The 26,379-nt window shown below is 31.5% G+C and overlaps 1 protein-coding gene across 1 annotated transcript in view; it reads left to right on the top strand.

Moving 5' to 3' along the window:
- The window catches only part of reb (rebuf), a 28,613-nt gene extending 6,512 nt beyond the window's left edge, over positions 1 to 22,101 (top strand). The window contains exons 2-7 of the mRNA XM_075312170.1: positions 13,176 to 13,381; positions 16,501 to 16,658; positions 16,737 to 16,974; positions 17,184 to 17,600; positions 19,385 to 19,817; positions 21,266 to 22,101. Coding sequence (XP_075168285.1) covers positions 13,271 to 13,381; positions 16,501 to 16,658; positions 16,737 to 16,974; positions 17,184 to 17,600; positions 19,385 to 19,817; positions 21,266 to 21,270 — 1,362 coding nt within the window. The 5' untranslated portion in view covers positions 13,176 to 13,270 and the 3' untranslated portion in view covers positions 21,271 to 22,101. The remainder of the gene's footprint in view (positions 1 to 13,175; positions 13,382 to 16,500; positions 16,659 to 16,736; positions 16,975 to 17,183; positions 17,601 to 19,384; positions 19,818 to 21,265) is intronic.
- Positions 22,102 to 26,379: the final 4,278 nt, after the last annotated feature.

Raw genomic sequence — 26,379 nt, 5'->3', positions numbered from 1 at the left:
TTTGTATGGACAGGACAATATTTTACTTGCAAAATTATGTTGAATTACGCCTTTGCGTACATAGTGTCTTCACTTGCGTTGGCTCGGTTATATAGTTCATGAAAAAAAAAAAACAAAAGACTTAAGACACAAACGTGTTTGAACATTCTAATTAGACAAAAAAAAATTCTATGAATATTTAATTCTTAATATAGTTAAAATAGAAGAGCCATAAAATTGGGGTAATTGAAGATTGACTGATGATAAGTAAAAGTGACAAAAAGTTCCCTTATTTAATATTCCACTTAAATAAAAGTCCATAACAATTAAAGTTCCTTTACCCAAGGGAATTAAAATTTGTATGGAACAATTAAAATTTTTAATATATATTTATATGAATCTTTTTATATTCGATATTGCAAATAAATTGGAATTGAAAAAATTTCAATTTCAAACAAGGAGATCGTTATAAAAGGCACATTTTCTTTTGTTTTAATTTATTATGAGAAATTGTAAATCAATTAACGAACATAAAATGTTATATGCATGTACACGTGCTTCTTTTCAATTATCTCTTCAGAAATGATTTATAAGTGATTTTGTCTTTTTTGTAAATGGCATATGTGTGCTCTTATTTTTATATTTATAGCTTACACAATTACTATGTTAAAGGATAAGACGGGGAATAATTAAATTATTATAATATTCATAAGAATTTGTCTAAAACTCTAAAGCATTTTTTTTTTAGATATTATCATTTTAAAATTTTGAAAATGGCTCGATCAGGCCGTATTGATTATTAAACAGGTGGCCAGGGTTGGCCTGTCACAAACTGTGACATTTGTGACATACATTTACGACGGTATAATACGTATGTCGCAAAAATCGTAAATCTACTGTAGAAAACCTAATTTGACAGCATTCGCTGTGAGTTTCTGCAGAAATTTGTGAAAGTGGTATCGACATTCCCGTTGGTGAGTGTGCAAAATACCTTGGGGTTATATTGGACAGGAGACTGAACTTAAAGCTAAGAAAGGACGAGAAAACCACGGTTATCCTGTACTCGTGCAAATGGCAATAGTGAATATGTGGGGACTAAAACCGAAAATTGTGAACATTCCTAAGAATTGAAACTTCTTCGCACATACCATCGTCTTGGATATCATCGAATTCGCTGCATAGCTGACGCGACTAAAATATTTTCAGGTTGCGACTTTTGTTACTTTTTCTACATTTACGACGCGTATGTGACGTTTACGACGTTTACAACTTTGCGACAGTCGCAAACCTATATATTATACCCTGCACCACTTTGTATATCTAAATTTTCGATACCATATCACATCCGTCAAATGTGTTGGGGGCTATATATAAAGGTTTGTCCCAATTACATACATTTAAATATCACTCGATCTGGACAGAATTTGATAGACTTCTACAAAATCTATAGTCTCAAAATTTAAGTCGGCTAATGCACTAGGGTGGAACACAATGTTAGTAAAAAAATATGGGAAAATTTTAAATTTAAAGCAATTTTAAGGAAACTTCGCAAAAGTTTATTTATGATTTATCGCTCGAAATATATGTATTAGAAGTTTAGCAAAATTAGATTCATTTTTACAACTTTTCGACTAAGCCTAAGTGGCGACTAAAATCGCCACTTTACAAGGAAAATGTTGGTATTTTGACCATTTTTGTCGAAATCAGAAAAACATATATATGGGAGCTATATCGAAATCTGAACCGATGTCAACCAAATTTGGCACGCATAGCTATAATGCTAATTCTACTCCCTGTGCAAAATTTCAACTAAATCGGAGTTAAAAATTGGCCTCTGTGGTCATATGAGTGTAAATCGGGCGAAAGCTATATATGGGAGATATATCCAAATCTGAACCGATTTCAACCAAATTTAGCAAGTATAGTTACTATGCTAATTCTACTCCCTATGCAAAATTTCAACTAAATCGGAGCAAAACATTGGCCTCTGTGGGCAAATGAGTGTAAATCGGGCGAAAGCTATATATGGGAGCTATATCTAAATCTGAACCGATTTGGCTGATATTTTGCAAGTTTTGCGAGACTCATAAAATATTCGGATGTACGGAATTTGAGAAAGATCGGTTGATATACACCCAATCATGACCAGATCGGTGAAAAATGTATATGGCAGCTATATCTAAATCTGAACCGATCAATAGGGATCGTCTTTGAGCCGAAACAGGACCCTATACCAAATTTTAGGACAATCGGACTAAAACTGCGAGCTGTACTTTGCACACAAAAATACACCAACAGACAGACAGACGGACATCGCTAAATCGACTCAGAATTTAATTCTAAGCCGATCCGTATACTAAAAGGTTGGTCTATGATTACTCCTTCTTGGCGTTACATACAAATGCACAAACTTATTATACCCTGTACCACAGTAGTGGTGAAGGGTATAAAAATTCTTATCTTAAATTTTATGAAAAAAGATTACGAACTCTCTTTTAATCAAAAATTCTTTATATTGTTAAAGCTGTTCATAGTATTGTGTAAATTTCGTGTCATGAAAGAATTCTCCGCATGTTCCCAAGTAATTCAAAGTAAAGTAGTTGTCTTATGCTCATATATAGTAAGAAATCAAATTCGCATATCCACACAAATATTACGTTAGGTTACGTGGCAGCCCAATGTATCAGGCTCACTTAGACTATTCAGTCCATTGTGATACCACATTGGTGAACTTCTCTCTTATCACTGAGTGCTACCCGATTCCATATTAAGCTCAATGACAAGGTACCTCCTTTTTATAACCGAGTCCGAAAAGCTTTGAAGCCCTCAGAAATGTCACCAGCATTACTGAGGTGGGATAATCCACCGCTGAAAAACTTTTTGGTGTTCGGTCGAAGCAGGAATCCAACCCACGACCTTGTGTATGCAAGGCGGGCATGCTAACCATTGCACTACGATGGCTCCCCACACAAATATTAACAAACGTTACAACTCTGAATCTTCTTTGTTATTTAAAAATTTATAAATAAATTAATTATTTAAAAAATGTCAAAGAAAGGAAAATTACCGTCTCCTAACACGGTAAAAAAAAAAAAAACAAAACTAATTGCGATAATATTTTAACAAAAAATTTTACAAAGAAATCTGATTTTCATAATTAAGTACTTACATGTATACCCTGAAAAAATCTGGTGTACTTACGAAAAATGCTTTACAATTACTTTTCAAATTCCCTCAATTTTATTTTTGATTTGTTTTGTTTTTACTTCTTTTCCACTCTATTACTAAGTTGTACCTTCAATAGTACAAAATTACATTACAAGTTAATAAATAACAAATAAAACTTTCAGACATTCGTGATATGAATATGTCACATGACAATAGCCAATGTCTAGCAGCGGCTGGGAATAAAAACCAGACATCATAGATGAAACCATGAAATGCAGTTACAAATGTGGAATTTAAAAAAAAAAATCAGCAATGGACAATTGAAATTCCATAGGAAATATATGTCAAGAGTGAAAATTCATTCTGAGCACAAAATAAAAGGCGGCTAAGTGTAGAGGGTGAGGTTACCACTACTACCACTATTTCTAAAGACTTTATGGAGAAAACCCAAAACATTTAAATGTCCATTGCGGTATACATGATCGTTTTTATTCTTTGTTACTTCAAATGACCATGTGGTGAAGTGTTTTTGAATGGAAATGTAACGATTTTTTCCTCTAGTTTACAAAACTGAACTAAATCATGTAAGAATTTAAATCATGACTAGAGCATTGATTTTATTTTAATCGAAACCAATAAACCAATGGCCAATGACAAGAATTTAAATTAAAAAAATTATCCATGTGGTATAATTTTGGAGACCAAAGCGTTAGAAGAAGGAAGAACGTGAAGAAATGTCATGCCGTTTTTTTATTTGAAAAACAAAACTACTTTCTTTTTTTTCCAAGAGGTCATATAAATCTTTCTATAATGACCACTTTAAATTTCCATTTCTATTGAAAGCTACTGTTTAGATTATTTCTATTTCACTTTGATCCCATTTTCTATGCCCTTATACACAAAGAAGTTTTGATAACGAAATTCAATTAGCAACGAGAATTAATAAGAATTTTATTAATTAAAAAAAAATCTCCAAGTTTTGTATCTTGAGTGGGTGAATATTATTTTTTAACCGTTATCATCTGTATTTGTTTAAATCTTTAATACAGAATTCCCCACTCTGCTCTAAACAAAAAGTGGTTTTATGCCCCAAAACCATAAATGTCTGTAAATTTTTTTTTTCAATGTTGCAAACTCACTCTTGTCATTTACTACTTTTAAAGGTGATAATGAACTCATTTCATCAGATGTTGTTTGTTTTTGCCTTTGGATAAAATAATTTATTTAAGTCTCCAATAAAAAGAAAACATAACAAATTAGAAAATTTATAGCTTCATGCAATGACTCATATTAGTGGGATGGACATTGGGCAATCTAGTATTATGGGGTTTTATATATGAAAGAAGTCTCGACCAATATTTGCTAATTTAAAGATTAATTCTTTGAATCAAAAATTTTTTCTTTACTTTAAAGAAAATAGTCTTATCATCGGTTAAAGTAGTATTTATTCATACTACTGTAACAGATGCATGCAAATTACCAAGATTAGTATCTTAAATTTATTGAAAAAAAATGAATCAAAAATTATGAAGTTTATTTTAATTAAAATTTCTTTATATTAAAGAAAATTGTCCTTACAATTGTGTAAACTGCGTGATTTGTTACATCATCTGTCATACTAGGTCAATATTTTTGTAGTGTAGTGGAAACCAAAATTACAAGTTCAAAGGCTTGGTCTTTTTTTAACATAACTTGGAGGGAATGATCCAAATAATTAATTCAAACATAGAAAAAAATACTAAACGGTTTTTTTTATTTATTTTCATCAGAGGAATATCAACTATCGGCTTGTATTCATAACAGTTGAATTTTAGAATAATTTTTTTTTTTGTTCGCGAACTCTGAATGTTTTAACTGAAAAATTTCAAATTAGTTTTTTTATTTTTACGTTGAAGTTCGAAATCGACTAATGGGATTTTGGTCGTATAAAAAAATCGATTAGTCGATTTTTACCAATATCGAACGTAGTTTCATGAATTTTATTTGATTCGAAAATTTTTTGGACAAAATTAATCAAAAAGTTCATTCAACTGTATCCCAAGGGTAAAAAATTAAAAATAGGCCCACTTTCATTATACCCTGCGCCACACTGTGGAACAGGGTATTATAAGTTAGTGCATATGTTTGCAACACCCAGAAGGAGACGAGATAGACACATGGTGTCTTTGACAAAAATGCTCAGGGTGGGCTCCTGAGTCGATATATCGATGTCCGTCTGTCCGTGAACACATTTTTGTAATCAAAGTCTAGGTCGCAGTTTTAGTCCACTCGACTTCAAATTTGGTAAAAGTATGTGTTTTGGCTCAGAATAGAACCCTATTGATTTTGGCAGAAATCGGTTTAGATTTAGATATAGCTCCCATATATATATTTCGCCCGATATGGACTTATATGGCCGCAGAAGCCAGAGTTTTACCCTAATTTGCTTAAAATTTTGCACAAGAAGAACAATTAGTACTATAGTCAAGTGTGCCAAATTTTATTGAAATCGGTTCAGATTTAGATATAGCTCCCATATATATCTTTCGCCCGATATGGACTAATACGGTCCCAGAAGCCAGAGTTTTACCCCAATTTGGTTGAAATTATGCACTAGGAGTACAATTAGAAGTGTAGTCAAGTGTGCCAAATTTTGTTGAAGTCGGTTCAGATTTAGATATAGCTCCCATATATATCGTTCGCCCGATTTACATTCATATGACCACAGTGGCCAATCTTTTACTCCGATTTAATTGGAATTTTGCACAGGGAGTAGAATTAGCATTGTAGCTATGCGTGCCAAATTTGGTTGAAATCGGTTCAGATTTAGATATAGCTCCCATATATATCGATCGCCCGATTTACATTCATATGACCACAGTGGCCAATCTTTTACTCCGATTTAATTGAAATTTTGCACAGGGAGTAGAATTAGCATTGTAGCTATGCGTGCCAAATTTGGTTGAAATCGGTTCTGATTTAGATATAGCTCCCATATATATGTTTTTCTGATTTCGACAAAAATGGTCAAAATACCAACATTTTCCTTGTAGAATCGCCACTGCTTAGTCGAAAAGTTGTAAAAATGATTCTAATTTTTTTACTAACATTGTGTTCCACCCGAGTGCATTAGCCGACTTAAATTTTGAGTCTATAGATTTTGTAGAAGTCTATCAAATCTGTCCAGATCGAGTGATATTTAAATGTATGTATTTGGGACAAACCTTTATATATAGCCCCCAACACATTTGACGGATGTGATATGGTATCGAAAATTTAGATCTAGAAAGTGGTGCAGGGTATAATATAGTCGGCCCCGCCAGACTTTAGACTTTCCTTACTTGTTTTATTTAGTTTTGATTTTATTTAACCGTGATTTTTATACCCTTCACCACTACTGTGGTACAGGGTATAATAAGTTTGTGCATTTGTATGTAACGCCGAGAAGGAGTAATCATAGACCAACCTTTTAGTATACGGATCGGCTTAGAATTAAATTCTGAGTCGATTTAGCGATGTCCGTCTGTCTGTCTGTCTGTCTGTCTGTCTGTCTGTCTGTCTGTCCGTCTGTCTGTCTGTCTGTTGATGTATTTTTGTGTGCAAAGTACAGCTCGCAGTTTTAGTCCGATTGTCCTAAAATTTAGTATAGGGTCCTGTTTCGGCTCAAAGACGATCCCTATTGATTTTGGAAAAAATCGGTTCAGATTTAGATATAGCTGCCATATATATTTTTCACCGATCTGGTCATAATTGGCGTGTATATCAACCGATCTTCCTCAAATTCCGTACATCCGAATATTTTATGTGTCTCGAAAAACTTGCAAAATATCAGCCAAATCGGTGCAGATTTAGATATAGCTCCCATATATAGCTTTCGCCCGATTTACACTCATATGACCACAGAGGCCAATTTTTAACTCCCATTTAGTTGAAATTTTGCACGGGGAGTAGAATTAACATTGTAACTATGCGTGCCAAATTTGGTTGAAATCGGTTCAGATTTGGATATATCTCCCATATATAGCTTTCGCCCGATCTACACTCATATGACCACAGAGGCCAATTTTTAACTCCGATTTAGTTGAAATTTTGCACAGAGAGTAGAATTAGCATTGTTGCTATGCGTGCCAAATTTGGTTGAAATCGGTTCAGATTTAGATATAGCTCCCATATATATGTTTTTCTGATTTCGACAAAAATGGTCAAAATACCAACAGTTTCCTTGTAAAATCGCCACTGCTTAGTCGAAAAGTTGTAAAAATGACTCTAATTTTCCTAAACTTCTAATACATATATATCGAGCGATAAATCATAAATAAACTTTTGCAAAGTTTCCTTAAAATTGCTTCATATTTAAATGTTTCCCATATTTTTTTTACTAACATTGTGTTCCACCCTAGCCGACTTAAATTTTGAGTCTATAGATTTTGTAGAAGTCTATCTAATTCGGTCCAGATCGAGTGATATTTAAATGTATGTATTTGGGACAAACCTTTATATATAGCCCCCAAAACATTTGACGGATGTGATATGGTATCGAAAATTTAGATCTACAAAGTGGTGCAGGGTATAATATAGTCGGCCCCGCCCGACTTTAGACTTTCCTTACTTGTTTTTTTTTGATTTTCATCAGTAGAATATGAATGTACCAGCCTGTATTCAAAAAAGTTGAATTTTTGACTAAATTTGAAAATGTTGTCTTCGCCAATTTTGATTTTTTTTTACAATTTTTAATGAAAAAGTTAAAATTAGTTTTTTGTTCGATTTTTTCTTTGAAGTTCTATTAATCGATTTTGGTATTATAAAAATTAGCGAATTCTGAATCTTTCTGAATTTTTAATGAAAAATTTAAAATTTGATATAAAAAATCGATCAGTCGATTTTTACCAATATCGAACGTAGTTTCATGAATTTTATTTGATTCGAATTTTTTTTGGACAAAATTAATCGAATAGTTCATTCAACTGTATGCCAAGAGTAAAAAATTAAAAATAGGCTCATTTTCATTTTATTTAATTTTGATTTTAGTTTGATGTTATTTAACTTAATACAAACCGTGAAATTTTTTGATTTTCATCAGTAGAATATGAATAAATTTCAATTTAAAAATGTTGTCTTCGCGAATTCTGATTTTTTTGTTTATGTTTAATGAAAAAATTCAAATTAGTTTTTTTGATCGATTTTTTCCTTGAAGTTCCATTAATCGATTTTGGTAGTATAAAAATTAATTTAATTTTGATAGTTTGATGTTATTTAACTTAATACTAACCGTGAAATTTTTTGATTTTCATCAGTAGAATATGAATATAGTACCAGCCTGTATTCAAAAAACTCGAATTTTCGAATAAATTTCAATTTAAAAATGTTGTCTTCGCGAATTCTGATTTTTTTTAATTTTTAATGAAAAATTTCAAATTAGTTTTTTGTTCGATTTATTCTTTGAAGTTCCATTAATCGATTTTGGTAGTATAAAAATTAGCGAATTCTGAATTTTTTAATGAAAAATTTAAAATTTCATATAAAAAAATCGATTAGACGATTTTTACCAATATCAAACGTAATGGGATTTTGGTCGTATAAAAAATCGATTAGTCGATTTTTACCAATATCGAACGTAGTTTCATGAATTTTATGTTATTTGATTCGAAAATTTTTTTGGACAAAATTAATCAAAAAGTTCATTCAACTATATCCCAAGGGTAAAAAATTAAAAATATGCCCATTTTCATTTTATTTAATTTTGATTTTAGTTTGATGTTATTAAAACTAACCGTGTTTTTTTTTTGTTTTATTTTCATCAGTAGAATGTGAATATAGTACCAGCCTGTATTCAAAAAAGTAGAATTTTCGAATAAATTTGAAAATGTCTTCGCAAATTCTATTTTTTTACAATTTTTAATGAAAAAGTTCAAATTAGTTTTTTGTTCGATTTTTTTCTTTGAAGTTCTACTAATCGATTTTGGTAGTATAAAAATTAGAGAATTCTGAATTTTTTAATGAACAATTTAAAATTTCATATGAAAAATCGATCAGTCGATTTTTACCAATATCAAACGTAGTTTCATGAATTTTATTTGATTCGAAATTTTTTTTGGACAAAATTAATCAAAAAGTTCATTCAACTGTTGTATTCCAAGAGTAAAAATATAAAAATAGGTTCATTTTTATTTTATTTAATTTTGATTTTAGTTTGATGTTAATACTAACCGTGAAATTTTTTGATTTTCATCAATAGAATATGAATATAGTACCAGCCTGTATTCAAAAACTCGAAAATTTAAAAATGTTGTCTTCGCGAATTCTGTTTTTTTTTACTATTTTTAATGAAAAAGTTCAAATTAGTTTTTTTGATCGATTTTTTCCTTGAAGTTCTATTAATCGATTTTTGTCGTATAAAAATTCGATTGGTCGATTTTTATTAATATCAAACGTAATTCCATGAATTTTATTTGATTCAAAAATTAATTTGTTCATTTTTAAGACTACAAAAATCGATTCCGAATTTTTTTGGGCTAAATTAATCGAAAAGTTAATTTTCTTCTGTATGCCAAGAGTAAAAAATGAAGATAGCCCCATTTTCATGCCATTTTAATTTGATACTAATTAACTTAATTTTATTTAGTACAGTCAAATTATTTAGATAACGAAATTTTATATATTTTTATAAAAATATTAACTCGTTTCTTAGAATTTTTCAAAAGACTGAACATTTATCATACAAAAATATTTATTACAAATTATGGTTATCCTAATTTACAATCCATCTGTTTCTGTCCTATATTAATTGTAGTGTCTTTTTCGTTTATTTCCAAACAATGATAACGTCTGTCCAATGCAGGGAACCAGGAAAAGTTAACAAGTTATTCAACCCAAAAACCCAAGATTTGTATATTCATTCAGCAATAAATTTCAATAAACGGGTGTAACTTTTTTTCTGCTCTACAGATTACAATCACTCTCATTACGTGCTTAGCTTAAACAAGAAACTCCCCATTCTTTCAATTCAAAATAACCTAAAATGACAATTGACATTTTCCAAAGCTAAGAGCCCATATTGCTAAGTATTGAAAAACAATAAGAGAAACAGCATAAAAAATATGAATTTATGACTTTTGGTTTATATATATGTGTGTGTGTGTTTAAGTGGTTACTTTAAATGTTGCATAAAGTGCATTTACATTTTTTTTTTTGATTTTTTTTCATTAAAACCCAGAAGTAACCACAAATTGTATTCATTTACATATTTATGATAGTGATAAATTCTTTATTCTATGGTAAAATTTTGTATTTTGGGTTATGTTAGTTGTGATAAATTGAGTTTTTTTACAAACAGTAGTATTTATTCATAATTTTTAGCTGCAATGAATTTTTTAGGAAACAAAATGATTATGAAATACAAAATTAAAATTGTAGAACAATGCACCACGTCCAATATTTATTGAAAATTATTTTTGAGTTATAGGTATCTTGTAATTTCAAGAATTTGGGAGATCAGTGGCCTCTAAAAGCAAATAATACTTAATTCCATACTAATTAAATATTTATAAAATATTATATTACAAATTAAAAAAATATATATTAAAATCATTTTATTTCATTAAAGTAAAGTTAAAATAAATTTAATTACACACAAAATTTTTTTTTCTGATTCTATCACGAAATTAATCGATCCAATTAATTGTTTAATTGAAATGTCTTCAATCACAGAAATGATAGTATGAATTAAAAAATTAATTGACTGCCAATTAAAAAATTAATTGATTCGATTAAAAAATTATTTGATACTATTAATTTGTGTGATTGATTTTTGTTTCAATTAAAAAATTTGTTGAATCAATTAAATTTTTAATTGAATATTTTTGAAAACTCAATTAAAATTTTAATTGGAAACATTTTCTTGAAATTTTTTTCTGTGCAGAAATGATAGTATGAATTAAAAAATTAATTGACAGCCAATTAAAAAATTAATTGATTCAATTAAAAAATTATTTGATACTATTAATTTGTGTGATTGATTTTTGTTTGAATTAAAAAATTTTTTGAATCAATTAAATTTTTAATTGAATATTTTTGAAAACTCAATTAAGATTTTAATTGGAAAAATTTTCGTGAAATTTTTCTGTGTGTTACACAAATTTAAGTTTTATATTCAATCATACAAATATTTAAAATATGTTATATAAAAATCATCACAATAAATAATGAAAATTAAAGTTTAAGTCATTTATTTTAATTTTGTAAAATGACAATAAAATAATCATTCAGGATAAATTAAATTGAATTAAATTAGCCGAAGTTTCAATAAACTGCATTAACTTAATATATCTTATTATAATTGAAATTAATTTAATATATAGAAAAAATATTTTGTGCCTTCAATCACAAAATGAATAGATCCAATTAATTTCTGATTTAAATTTCTTCAATCAGAGAAATTATAGTATCAATCACAAACAAAAAAAAAATAATTGATTAAATTTTTTTAATTTATTTAAAAAAATGATTCAATCAATTAAATTTAATTGTATTAAAATCGTCATAAATAATGAACATTAATGTTTAAAATATTGATTTTAAATTAATAAAATAACAACAAAATAAATGAAATTATGTTGATTTTAAAACTTTCACTACCGAAATAAACCTAATGTTAAAAACTTTAATTTTTCTTCTGTTTTAACTTCTACTAACAGCATCCCAGTAAAAAAAAGCGTCGCCAAAAAAGTAGTGAAAATATTATTTTTGGATCCGGAAGTAGTGCAAAATTGGCGCAGAAGCGATGAATGTAACATGGGCTTGTCATAGGACGGATGTCCACCATTTCAAAAGCCGTTGCACTGAATTTGCATCACTTCTTACTCTATGACTCGAAATCCAAAAGGATGTGAATTAAAAAATGTTGTTATATTTTGACAAATAAATAATTTTTATAATTTTTTATGATTTTTAATGCATTCCAACGCTTGTCTGAAACGTTGGAATTAAAATATTTTGAAAAATTCGCAATATTTCTTAAATGGATTTAGAATTTTTTCGACAAAATTTCAATAATTTGTATCATTTTTTTAATGCTTACTCTGTTTTTAACCTTTTCGAAACAAAAAAATAAATTTATCCATTAAAAATAAGAAAAAAGCGAGTTATAACTAATTGCATTAAAAGAACTTCCTGTGTAGTTACAATAAAGAACATCTTTGGGAGTACATCTTTTGGAAGTGCTTTTAAAGTTGTGCTTTGCAAGAACTTCCAACTTTTTTTGCTGGGATATAGAACAAAAATTTTAATTTTGAGGACGTACTTCAATTACTGAAAACTTGATTCTTGAATTGTGACCAAATGACCTCATAACAATAACCCCTATTTGGCCTATAATATCTTTCGAAGTGTGAGAAAAAATACAAAAAAAAACTCGAAAAATATTAAAAAATTATTTGATACAAATAATATCTGTAATTGAATTATGTTTAAATTAAAAAAAATTTGCTGGATCAATTAAATTTTTAATTGATTTTTGATACAATTGATACATAGAAAAAAAACTCAAACACGAAATTAATTAATCCAAGTAATTTGTGATTGAAATTTCTTCAATCACAAAGATGATAGTATCCAATTCAAACTTTATAAATTTAATTGATCCAATTAAAAAATTATTTGATACAATTAATATCTGTAATTGAATTTTGTTTAAATTAAAAAATTTTGCTGAATCATTCAAATTTTAATTGAATTTTTTTTTTTACAATAAAATTAAAATTTTAATTGAAAAAAGTTTTGCAGATATTTTTGCTCAATCAATAAAATTTTTAATTGAATTCACAAGAAGTTCACCAATGTGGTATCACAATGGACTGAATAGTCTAAGTGAGCCTGATACATCGGGCTGCTACCTAACCTACAATTAAAATAAAATTTTAATTGAAAAAAGTTTTGGAGATATTTTTTATGTAAATTACTATTTGTATATATGTATCTGTAAAATAAATTATCTAAAAATTTCGAACAAATTGTTAATTTAATTTATCTTTTTATTTTCCTTCTCATTTTAGATTCGCACACCAAGAAGTCTTGCCATTTTAAAAATATTAACTAAAAATTCTTCTCCTAAACTTTCCTACCACCTACCTACTCACAAATTCAAAAAATGATTTCACGTCGCAAGATTATTTCACGTTCTTTGGATAATTTGGATGCCATAGGTCCAAATGCGGAAGAAGAGGAGGACGTTTGGTATGACAAAGAGAAACTGTTTAGGGTAAGTAAAGATTTCATGTTCTCTGTTCATTTTTAATAGATTTAAATATGGTTTAAGGGGCATTTCATTTAGAAAAATTTAGTAAAATATTGAAGAAGTTGATATTTAGCAAAAAACTAAATGGAAACACCGATTTCAAAAATTTTGTTTATTCGACAGTAAATCTTGCTAAAAAATTAGAGAAATCTAGCTAATGAAACTAAATACCTTCCGAAAACTACAATTTTTTATTATACCCACCACCATAGAATGGTGACGGGGGTATAATAAGTTTGTCATTCCGTTTGTAACACATCGAAATATCGATTTCCGACTATATAAAGTATATATATTCTTGATCAGGGATAAATTCTAAGACGATATAACGATGTCCGTCTGTCTGTCTGTTGTAATCACGCTACAGTCTTCAATAATGAAGCAATCGTGCTGAATTTTCGTCTTTTGTCTGCAGGCAGGTCAAGTTCGAAGATGGGTTATATCGGTCCATGTTTTGGTATGGTCCCCATATGAAACGACCTCCCGATTTGGGGTCTTGGGCTTATAGAAACCGTAGTTTTTATCCAATTTGTCTGAAATTGGAAATCTAGAGGTATTTTATGACCATAAAGAGGTTTGCCAAAAATGGTGAGTATCGGTCCATGTTTTGGTATAGCCCCCATATAGACCGATCTCCCGATTTTACTTCTTGGGCCTATAGAAACCGCAGTTTTTATTCAATTTACCTGAAATTGGAAATCTAGAGGTATTGTAGGACCACAAATACGTGTGCCAAAAACGATGAGTATCGGTCCATATTTTGGTATAGCCCCCATATAGACCGATCTCCCGATTTTACTTCTTGGGCTTATAGAAACTGCAGTTTTTATTCAATGTACCTGAAATTGGAAATCTAGAGGTATTGTAGGACCACAAATACGTGTGCCAAAAAGTGTGAGTATCGGTCCATGTTTTGTCCCCATATAAAACGACCTCCCGATTTTGGGTCTTGGGCTTATAGAAACCGTAGTTTTTATCCAATTTGTCTGAAATTGGAAATCTGAAGGTATTTTAGGACCATAAAGAGGTGTGCCGAAAATGGTGAGTATCGGTCCATATTTTGGCATAGCCCCCATATAGACCGATTTCCCGATTTTACTTCTTGGACTTCTAGAATCCGAAGTTTTTATCCTATTTGCCTGAAATTGGAAATCTAGAGGTATTTTCGGGTCATAAAGAGGTGTGCCGAAAACGGTGAGTATCGGTCCATATTTTAGTATAGCCCCCATAAGAACGATCTCCCGATTTAACTCCTTGGGTTTCTAGAAACCGTAGGTTTTATCTGATTTGCCTGAAATTGTAAATATTCTGGTATTTTAGGCTGTATCGGATTAAGTTTTTATCGGTCTATTTGGTAATGCCACCATATAGACCGACTTCACTTCTTGAGGGTGTAGAAGGCGCACTGATCATGAAAATTGCTTGAAACTCAATGTAAAATTTCCAGATTTTACTTCTACAGATATAAGATTTCAAATCAAGACGTTATTTTATAATTTCCTTGCACACTTACAAGATATGTTAATGATTTCTCTAAAACCTAAACAAAAATGGTTCTTATAAATCCAGAATCTGATATAGTCCTCATAGGTGAAATCTTTAAATTTATCTTCGGGAAGTGTCCTCAAGTCCTCAAGCCCTCCTGAAATTTCAAAGGAAACCCCAATATTTGGTTCATGGTGGTGGGTATTTAAGATTCGGCCCGGCCGAACTTAGTGCTGTATATACTTGTTACAATTTTAATTTATTTCAATTTTTGTTTATTTTATTTTATTTTAAAGCTGAACGACGTTATTTAATTACATTTTAAACAAAAATAAAATTACATTTTCTTATATTTCGTTTTCTGCAAAAGAAAACTCCTTGCTAATAGTGTATTGTATTCTTACACACACAAGCAAGCCAGCCAATAATAGATATTGTAAACAGAATCAAAACTTGGACATTTTCGAAAACTAAGAAAAAAAAATTTTTATAATTTTTCTATTTTTTTTTTTCGATAAAAAGTCAATTTTAGTATCCCTAGCCAATAAAAACAACTGAATTTGAAAGGGAAAATAACAGACACGCTTAAATACCAAGTTAGGTTACGAAAGGTCCTACCACTCTTACAGCAATGTCAGTCGCTATATTGCCATTTTGATTGTCAGTCAAATTGAAATATTGTTCAACAAGCGGGAAAGAAACAAAACCTGAAGATTTATCCATGTTGGCTTTAAAAAATGAGGAAACATATGAGGAATCGCATAAATAATTGGAGTAATTTTTACCATTTATCATGAGGACCATTTTTTTCGACACGTTTCTGTCATCATTTTAAAGTAAATTGAATTCTCATTTTTGCATAAAATGATTTTATTTTGAATTTTTATTCCTCACAATTGTCAGTGAAACATTGGCGTAGCTAATAACTTCCTTCCACGGGGTGAGAGCTACGAAGTGTGAATTTTCTTAATAAACCAAACTTTAAAAATCATTGAACGCACCAGGAGGAAATATTTTGGGTAATTTTAGAAAATTTAGATTCTTTATAGAAAATTTTAACTAAACGGTATTACAAACGCTATCAGGCCATTATCACAAAAATAAGTAAATACTTTTCGACAAATTCAAGAAAATTTTCTTAATTTTCTTGACTTGTTAAAGAAAATTTTGTAGATTGAAGGAAAAAATTGGAGTTCAAAATTGCAAGAGTGTCCTTAGTGTCATACGACGTTCAAGATGGGCTCATTTGTAGTAAAATTTACAAATTTAAAGAAATACAGTGAAACCTCTGAAAATGGTGACACCTCCTAAATGTGGACAGTTGTCTGGGGACGTTTTCTGTATTAACACATTAAAATTAACTTCTAATAGCTAGACACCTCACAAATGTGGACAAAATGTAGGCGGCCGTGGGTGTCCATCTTTCAGAGGTTTCACTGTAATTTGTGAGAAGTACGAGTTTAGTAAAAGGTAAAATCAGGATTGCCAATTGTTTTAAACAAAATCTTACAAAAATTTAAATAGATTTTCAATATAATTTTTTTTTGTAGTACAACAACAATCAATTAATATTTAAAACTTTTTCAATATTCTTTTAGGATCACATAGATGAAGTTCTAAGCAAATGGGAACAAATCGATGATGAAATTTGGGCTAAGATCATTGTATTCGAAAAGAATCGCAGAGTTGCCAAGGCTTATGCCAGATCCTCCGTGATATCCATAAATGGTTCAAAACAAGGCTTTGATGGAGTCAGGTAATTATCATTACCTCATTAACCCTCACCATTAGTGAGCTTGTTTAATCAATTTGATTTTTTTTTTTTTGTTTTTAGAATTGGTCTAAATGGTTTCGAGAATCCCATGCGTGATTCCGAAATTAAGGTGATCAAAAAATCTATTGGAGATGGTTTCAAAATCAAAATGGATGAAATTGGCAATGTGTTCATTAAACGTTACGGCAAGAGTGGAGTATTTGTGCACAATACCAGTCAAACAAATGAGGAAACAGTCATTGGAGCTGATATCTTACAAATGCAAAATATGGCATTAACATCGGGTACATCGGCTAAGGTGAGGATAAATGATAAAACGATGAAGCATCTCAGAAGTAGGAGATGTCCCTTTACGGGATGTCAATTTTAATATGATGATACTTCAAAAGCCTCACGAAAAATGTTCACTTTTGAGGGTGTTTGCTGTTTAGTTTCCCCAGAGAGAGAGAGAGCTTTATCTATTCTACTGAGTATATTGAGATATATTCATTTAATTATTTTTTTTAGCTTTTCGACATGCGAAAATTTACCACAAATATAAATCGCGAATTTGGTCGTTCATATCCTGAGAAAGCCCGTCTGGAACGTCAATGTCTCTCAGCCATATCACTGGTCAAATCTAACAATAATCTAATCAATTGCCCCTTATGGATTCTGGTCATAAATGTGGTAGCCATTGATATGCTTAAGAATCGTCTACAAACAATACCAAAATCCATAGATGCCATGACTACCCGTATTGCAAATGGTGGCGGTGCCGGTAGTGAAGATCCCTATTCGACTATTGAAAGTCAAGTGGGTTTGATATATCCTACACCAGCGGCATCAGATGATTCGAATGCATCATCTAATTCATCGAGTAAGGGTAGACGTAGCCTTTACAATATTGGAAATTATCTGGATGATAGTCACTTTGTGCCAAAGGTAAGTGGAGGGAAATAAATGGTAGAATTTACTAACACAGCTGGTTTTGAACTTCGAAAAGTTTTCCACCTTTCCTCAAGAAGGGTTGGTTTATTGATGTGCATCGACTGATAATTATACATTTGTCTCGTACAAAGTATATGGTAATAAATCTTTTTTTGTACATTTTTTGCATAGTACACAGAAAAAGTTATTTTTGTATTCATTTACTTAATTAATCCAATTCATTTTTAATTGAAATTGCTTCTATCTCGGAAATGATATTCTCGATCGCCGACATCTATTAAGAAATTAATTTGAAAAATTAAAAAAATTAATTGATCCTAATAACGAAATTTTGCGTGATTGCAGTTTTGTTTTGTAAAAAAAACTTAATTGAATCAAAATTTAATTTGTTAAAAAAATTATTTCTTCTAATTCAACTAAAATTTAAATTGAGAAAATATTACTGATAACAGGTTGGCTGATAAGTCCCCGATCTAACAAAGAAAAACACTTTTTTTGTCAAAATTCGTTTTTATTATTCAACATAGTTTCCTTTAAGAGCGATACAACTATTATAACGACCTTCCAGTTTTTGATACCATTTTGGTAGTTGGTTCCCTGCGAGCATCCTTTTGAGGTCTGAGCACAAGAAAAAGTTGCTGGGGGCCAGATCTGGAGAATACGGTGGGTGGGGCAGCAATTCGAAGCCCAATTTGAATTTTTGCCATCGTTCTCAATGACTTGTAGCACGGTGCGTTGTCTTGGTGGAACAACACTTTTTTCTTCTTCATATGGGGCCGTTTTGCCGCGATTTCGACCTTCAAACGCTCCAATAACGCCATATAATAGTCACTGTTGATGGTTTTTCCCTTCTCAAGATAATCGATAAAAATGATTCCATGCGCATCCCAAAAAACACAGGCCATTACTTTGCAAGCGGACTTTTGAGTCTTTACACGCTTCGGAGACGGTTCACCGGTCGCTGTCCACTCAGCCGACTGTCGATTGGACTCAGGAGTGTAGTGATGGAGCCATGTTTCATTCATTGTCACATATCGTTGGAAAAACTCGGGTGTATTACGAGTTAAAAGCTGCAAACACCGCTCAGAATCATCAACACGTTGTTGTTTTTGGTCAAATGTGAGCTCGCGCGGCACCCATTTTGCACAGAGCTTCCGTATATCCAAATATTGATGAATTCCTTTGATATCTTTAAGGCCTCTGCTATCTCGATCAACTTCATTTTACTGTCATTCAAAATCATTTTGTGGATTTTTTTGATGTTTTCGTCGGTAACCACCACTTTTGGGCGTCCACTGCGTTCACCGTCCTCCGTGCTCATTTCAGCACGCTTGAATTTTGCATACCAATCAATTGTTGTTTATTTCCCTGGGGCAGAGTCCGGAAACTCATTATCAAGCCAAGTTTTTGCTTCCGCCGTATTTTTCCCCTTCAGAAAACAGTATTTTATCAAAACACGAAATTCCTTTTTTTCCATTTTTTTCACAATAACAAAAGTTGCTTCACAAAAGACGCTCTATCTCACAAACTAATTTACTTACAGACGCCAAATTTTGACACGAATCATTTGAAGGTTGGTACTATATAAAAATAATATGCATTTAATACTAGCGACGCCATCTATGTGTCAGACCGGGGACTTATCAGCCAACCTGTTATTTTTCTATGTCTTAAACGCGCATCAAAAAAACCTGTTTAACTTTCCTTTACTACAAAATAACTGGCATTGTTTATTTTATTATTTAAATCATTAACCTTTCACAATATGTTTTTTTCAGCCTGATTATGATATTTACAATCAATCGGTGGCAAGTCTTATGACCAAGAATAACAAAAAATCTTCACCTCAACAACAGCGTAAGAAACAAGATGATCCCTACTATTGTGGTTTGCTGGCACGTATACCCAACTTTATAAAATCTTCCAAAAACTCAAGCTCTAGCGGCAGTAGTAATAACACAAAATTAAGTAAAAAAGATGCAAAGATAGCACGCAAAATATCAGCTTCCCAACAGCAATTGATTCATATGCAACAAAGTCAACAACAGCTGCAACAACAACAACATACACATCCTTTGCCAATTGCCACATTCCATCAGATGTATCATCCCACACATTCCTATTATCCCTACAGACTGTATCCACAAAATCATCGTTTGTCGCAATCACAGTTATCTCTATGGGATTCTCGTAGCTTAATAAGTGCGCATGGTAAGTATTTCTATAAGCGAAAAAAAAATAAGAATGAATTCGATCGAAAATTAAATTGCTTAAGCAACAATGTTTTTTAATAAAAAATCCAATCTGGCCTTTTTAAGGCTTGTGGGCCACCGTGGTGCAATGGTTAGCTCAAACTCAGTTTCGACCAAACACCAAAAAGTTTTTCTACGGTGGATTATCCCACCTCAGTAATGCTGGCGACAATTCTGAGGGTTTCAAAGCTTCTCTAAGTGGTTTCACTGCAATGAGGAATGCCGTTCGGACTCGGCTATAAAAAGGAGGTCCCTTGTCATTGAGCTTAACATAGAATCGGACAGAGAAGTTCTCCACTGTGGTATCACAAGGGACTGAATGGGAGCCACCGTGGTGCAATGGTTAGCATGCCCGCCTTGCATACACAAGGTCGTGGGTTCGATTCCTGCTACGACCGAACACCAAAAAGATTTTCAGCGGTGGATTATCCCACCTCAGTAATGCTGGTGACATTTCTGAGGGTTTCAAAGCTTCTCTAAGTGGTTTCACTAGAATGTGGAACGCCGTTCGGACTCGGCTATAAAAAGGAGGTCCCTTGTCATTGAGTTTAACATGGAATCGGGCAGCACTCAGTGATAAGAGAGAAGTTCACCACTGTGGTATCACAATGGACTGAATAGTCTAAGTGAGCCTGATACATCGGGCTGCCACATAACCTAACCTAACCTAAGGGACTGAATAGTGTAAATGAGCCTGAAATATTGGTCTGCCACTATAGCTAACCTAACCTAAGGCTTGTAATCAAAACCTTGCGTCCTTGAAAATTTAAAAAGTCGAATACTTAAAAAACGAAAACGTTGAAAAAAAGACAATCTTTGGGAAAATCGGTTTTGGTTTTTTTTATTACATATTATTTAAGATAACGAAATTGATGACCAGAGAATAAAGCCGCCGGGTCGCGCCTCTGACCAGAAAAAATATTATTCAGAAAAATGTATTATAATATTAATCAGAAAAATTTGTTAATATTTGTTGTATTTTGCCAAAATTCTGAACCTTCCACGTACAATCTATCAACTTCAAGCAACTATAATAATTTCGCATAAATTTTGCTAAGAAAATTTGAATAAAATGTAAATTTGTTGTTCCTTTCGAATAACTTCAAACTGGTTTTATAATGAATAATTTTTTCGCCGCTGAATAGACAAATTTATATCGGCTTAGCCGTCAAGCCTCAGCCGCGGAAGGTAGAATCTTATTAGGCCCCGCCGACAAAAATGAGCAATTTTTTAAACCCTAGTCCAATATTTTTAAAGCCTAGTCCAACGAATTCTGATTTCTGTAATGAAACCACTAGAGAAAGAAGTCGATCTTACCTTGCCAAAAAAGATAGACTTATTTCCCTGCTCAAAAATATACATGTGACATTTAACAAAATTCTCATACGATTTTTATTTCTTTTTCAGAATAAACTCAACTTAGGTCCTGCACAGTTGTCATGGTAGATGCAAGGAAGCAATTTTTTTTACTATTTATCATTGTTTGTTTAATCTATAGTTTTATGTATAATTTATAAAATCATTTTATTTTCAAAATTATTTTTATTATTATTATTTTTTGCAAGTATTGCATGCAAATGCAGCTTACTTCCATGTGATTTTTTTTACTTTTGTTCTTCTAAGTCGACATGAAAAATGGAAGCGTTAAGAATGCGTTTAACATTGGCCCATAATCTAGAGATTTTTATATATGGATTTTTATTAAGCATTTGTGTATACAAATACATTTGCCTTTTAATAGTTTGTCGAAATAATACTCGTCATTTTTTTATATTTAATAAATATATACATACACATATAAGTCATAAAATATAATCTTATATTGCCATAGTTTTCTTATTCGTTTGTTAATTATTGCAATTTAATATTAAGACTGAAAATGTCCTCTTTTATTTTAAACATAATATATATATATAGAGATATATACCATATAACCATGCAAAAAACAAAAATCCAAAATATTAATGTGAAAAATTATGCAAATTATAATTTAGAAGGATTTTATTTTTTAGAATTGTTTTGTTATACGAATGTCCCAATTTGTGTTTTATCTGTATATAGATTTTCTTTTCCCCAAAAGAAATTAATATTTGTAAATAAATTTAAGTATGATATGCAATGAGTAACATTCATAGAGGTATATAAATACTTAAAATTTTTGTATGCGTAATAATTTAAGAAAATATCTATAAATTTATTATATTTTATTTATAAAACAAAATAAAAGTCGCAAAAATTCTAAATACTGTTGTTTTTAATACATAATCGTTATAGAAAACATAAAAAGGGATTTTGAGATATGCTTCATCTTAAATATTTCGTCTCCCGTTTTTAGGATTCAACAATCTACAAATCTTTGAGTTTATTTTCTAAATCAGGACTTTTAAAGAAAATTGCAAAATTTCCCAAGCCAAGAGGTACGAACTTTTTAAGACTCACGCTATCGCACGATTTAGGACAATTCAGGTGACTCACGACAGATTCACGAGACTCACTGCATAGTACAACCGGGAATAAGAAAATGTAACTAATTTCAAAATTGGAATATAGTTCGACATCTAAATTAATTTCAGTTACCGCCATTTTCATGTATCTCCGTTAGACTTTAACTCCCAGTTAACAGAAAGTAAAATCGAAATATCTTCTCTCCGGTTAGCTTTAACTGAAAAATTTTTAGCAGTTAAGTTCCTAACTGGCATATGGACATGATGACAGTACGGTTTAAAAGTTCGTTAGCTAACGTAGCACTAACGGAGCTTCCTGAAAATGGGCGTTATTCAGATAATATACGTGATTAACATTAAGGAATAAATGTTGATTTTTATTCGTAAGCGTGATTTTGCAGAAATTTTATATGCGCACATTCATGAACTGATTATATTTCTCACTCACGCTCACGCCACGAATATATTTGATTTGGTCACATTCAGGCACATTCACGAGATTAGCTTGAAATTTTGTCACGACTCATGTGATTCACTCGTGAAATTATTCAAATTTTGTGCCAAAAAAAGCTAATAAATCCATTCTAGAAAAATTGATAATTTTTTAAAATATTCGAGGTCAAACGTTTCAGACAAGCGTTCGAATTACGGCTGTCACCCGGGATAATTCCCGTCCCGAAATTCCGGGATTTTCGTAACCGATAAATTGAGTTTATAAACATTTATGGTACAGCTTGAGTAAGGACATGAGGTAATACTATAAAAAGCACAATTTCGTCAAAGATCGAAATAAACGATAAGGTCCTCAAGCAATGATTCAAGGTCCGTCGACAATATGACAAGATGGCGTTTATCTGATAAAAATTTGGATGCCTTGATATTTTTAAGAAGATACTTAAAACCATACAGTGGGAGGTTAGCATGCCCGCCTCGCATACACAAGGTCGTGATTAAAGGTCCGTCGACAATATGACAAGATGGCGTTTATCTGATAAAAATTTGGATGCCTTGATATTTTTAAGAAGATACTTAAAACCATACAGTGGGAGGTTAGCATGCCCGCCTCGCATACACAAGGTCGTGGGTTCGTTTCCTGCTTCGACCGAACACCAAAAATTTTTTCAGCGGTGGATTATCCTACCTCAGTAATGCTGGTGACATTTCTGAGGTTTTCAAAGCTTCTCTAAGTGGTTTCACTGCAATGTGGAACGCCGTTCGAACTCGTCTATAAAAATGAGGTCCCTTGTCATTGAGCTTAACATGGAATCGGGCAGCACTCAGTGATAAGAGAAAAGTTCACCAATGTGGTATCACAATGGGCAGAATAGTCTAAGTGAGTCCGATACATCGGGCTGCCACCTAACCTAACCTAACCTATGAAGTACAAAAGGATTAGTGTACGAAAATATACCTAACCTAATCAAAATCCTTAAACTGTTTTGCTGAATAAGAAAGCGATATGAAATTGCTTTTTTGTCATAATTATAAGTTTTTCTTTTCTTGTTGAGTTGGACTAGGCGTTTCGTTAAGTATTATAGCTATTTGAAATTGCTTTTTAATTTACTCTTTTTTTTGTTAATAAAATTGAATTAAACTAAATTGGATTAAAGTAAATTGGGATCCTATATTTTAAAATCCCGAATCCCGGGATTTATAGAATGCATTAGTTGCTAGTTAGAATGAATTAAAAGTCATAAAAAATATAAAAATATATTTTTGTTTTGGGAAAATATCACAACCTTTTTTAATTCACATTCTAAACACTGAATTCGGATCACAACTGAAGAAGTACTAATGGTGGACGTCCGTCCCATGACATGCCCAAAAAGAACATTTTCACTACTACTACTACTTTTTGGTGACGCTTTTTTCAGCGTTATTAAGATACTCATGTCATGTTAAGAAATAAAACTTTATATTACCATCGGAAACTGCTACAACAACCCAAGTAATTCGAATGTACATGAGTCTTTAGCGGAACTTTGTGCGGTTGTAGTTTCTTGTTTAATATTATATAAAACAAGGAATATTGAAATTGGTTTTCAAATTCTGAGTGCGTCACAATTTTTCTCTTTTATTGTCATAGATTGCAAAATGTAGCCAAGAAACCCATCTGGATTTTAATAGAATAATCGAATGTAATACTCACCATTGTTGGTGCTGCTATAGCAAATGAAATCCTTCGAGGGTTTCATTCAATCATCTAACGATTTAGTTAACAGAAAAGTTTTTTGGCAGCAGATATGCATATCGACGTTGCATATCCATTCCATGTTTACTATGGATTTTATTGGGATTCAACCCAAGCACATTGCACAATTGTATTTTATTGTGTGGGCGCAAAAATGTATTGCTCGTTCACTCATAATATCTTTGCAAAACACGCAAAATTTCCTCGTTTAATATAATTTAAAATAATCTAATCGTCGTTGAAGCTTCCCGGCCGTTAAAAGCTCAACGTAAAAGCGTTCCATCGTCACTACCCCCATGGCAGTGATGCCAACACCCGAAGGGCAAAAGGCACCAAAAATATATTACACTTTCTAACGTAGCAGTTCCCACTAGTGCTGTCATTCGGGATCGATTTTTATAAATCCCGGAATTCGGGATTTCAAAATATAGAATTCCGGGATCCCGTTTTTTCGGGATTTTTTTTAATATTTTAAGTAATAACAATCTACAGCGGAAAAAATTTGTTGTACATTAAACCAATTTAGTTTGATTCACTTTTATTAAAAAAAAACATAAGAGGTTTACCATAAATGTTTATTATCTCAATTTGTCGGGTATGAAATCTAAGGGCCGTTTGCTCTGAATGAAGATATTGAAGATAATCTCCACCGCGTGGTCAAGTAAAATACGATTGTTTAGATGTTTATTAATTTGAATAAAAAATTATAAATTATTCCAAATGTAACATTTGTACGAGTAAAAACACATTGGACATAATGACTTAAAAAGGAATTATGTTGATTTATAAGTTGCACTTCTGCTATATTCTGCTGATTCTCCAGCATCTATCAGTGTTTATTCTTGATGAAGGCACTCTGCCAACATTTTTTGAATTTGACGGCACTTCTGAGAATCTCCACCACGTCGAAAACAATCGTATACGACATTAAAAACTCGTCGGAAAAGCGCCGTCACTATTGAGAAGTTGTACCACGCCAAGTTACTCCAAAAAAATTCTCATCAGTGCAATTATTAGGTGCCTTTTTAGATCAATTTAGAAGGACGCCAATAAGAGCCCCTTCAAACTATCAGAAAAAGTGAATTTTAAGATAGTTGTAAAAGAATCATTGTGGTCAACTAAAACACGATTGTGTAGATGTCTATTAATTTGGTTAATCATTTATAAATTCTTATAAATATAACATTTGAAGCAAGTTACATGTTGCAGCGTCTATCAACCGTTTGTTTATTCTCGATGGAAGCAGCGTGTTGGAAAAATATCTGAAAAAAGAATCACTTTATTCAATTTGGCAAGTCGAAAATTGTTCACCATATACTTTTCACAATTTTAAGCATAATTACTATGTTTTCAGCACTTTATTTTCGTTTTTATTTAAATAAATTATAATAAATTAGTTGCGCTTGGTGTTTCACAAAATATAAAATGGCTCTTGTAACAATAGTGATGGCAAAATACTTTCATGTACATTTTGTACTTTTTGATATGCTTCCCCTCATCACAGTTGGTGATTGTTGTAGTGACATTTACGAGTCTGTGGTAGCGATGAGGATAAAATGTTGGCAGGCACCTTATGGTCTACTTCGATTTCTGATTAAATGTGCTTGTTTGATTAAATGTGTACTGTATAATAAATTCATACTAAAGGTTTACCATAAATGCCCTGCCAACATTTTTTGAATTTGGGGACTCTTTTGAGAATCCCCACTACGTCGAAAACAATCATATACGACATCAAAAACTCGTCGGAAAAGCGCCGTCACTATTGAGAAGTTGTACCACGCCAAGTTACTACAAAAATGTTTCGCATGAGTGCAATTATTAGGTGCCTTTATAGATCAATTTAGAACGACGCCAATAAGGGACCCACCAAACAATCAGAAAAA

This window comes from Haematobia irritans, chromosome 5, assembly GCF_050003625.1.
Source record: "Haematobia irritans isolate KBUSLIRL chromosome 5, ASM5000362v1, whole genome shotgun sequence".
NCBI classification, from domain to species: domain Eukaryota; kingdom Metazoa; phylum Arthropoda; class Insecta; order Diptera; family Muscidae; genus Haematobia; species Haematobia irritans.
Note: the sequence above shows the minus strand (reverse complement) of the source record. Positions and strands in the feature narration are given on the sequence as shown.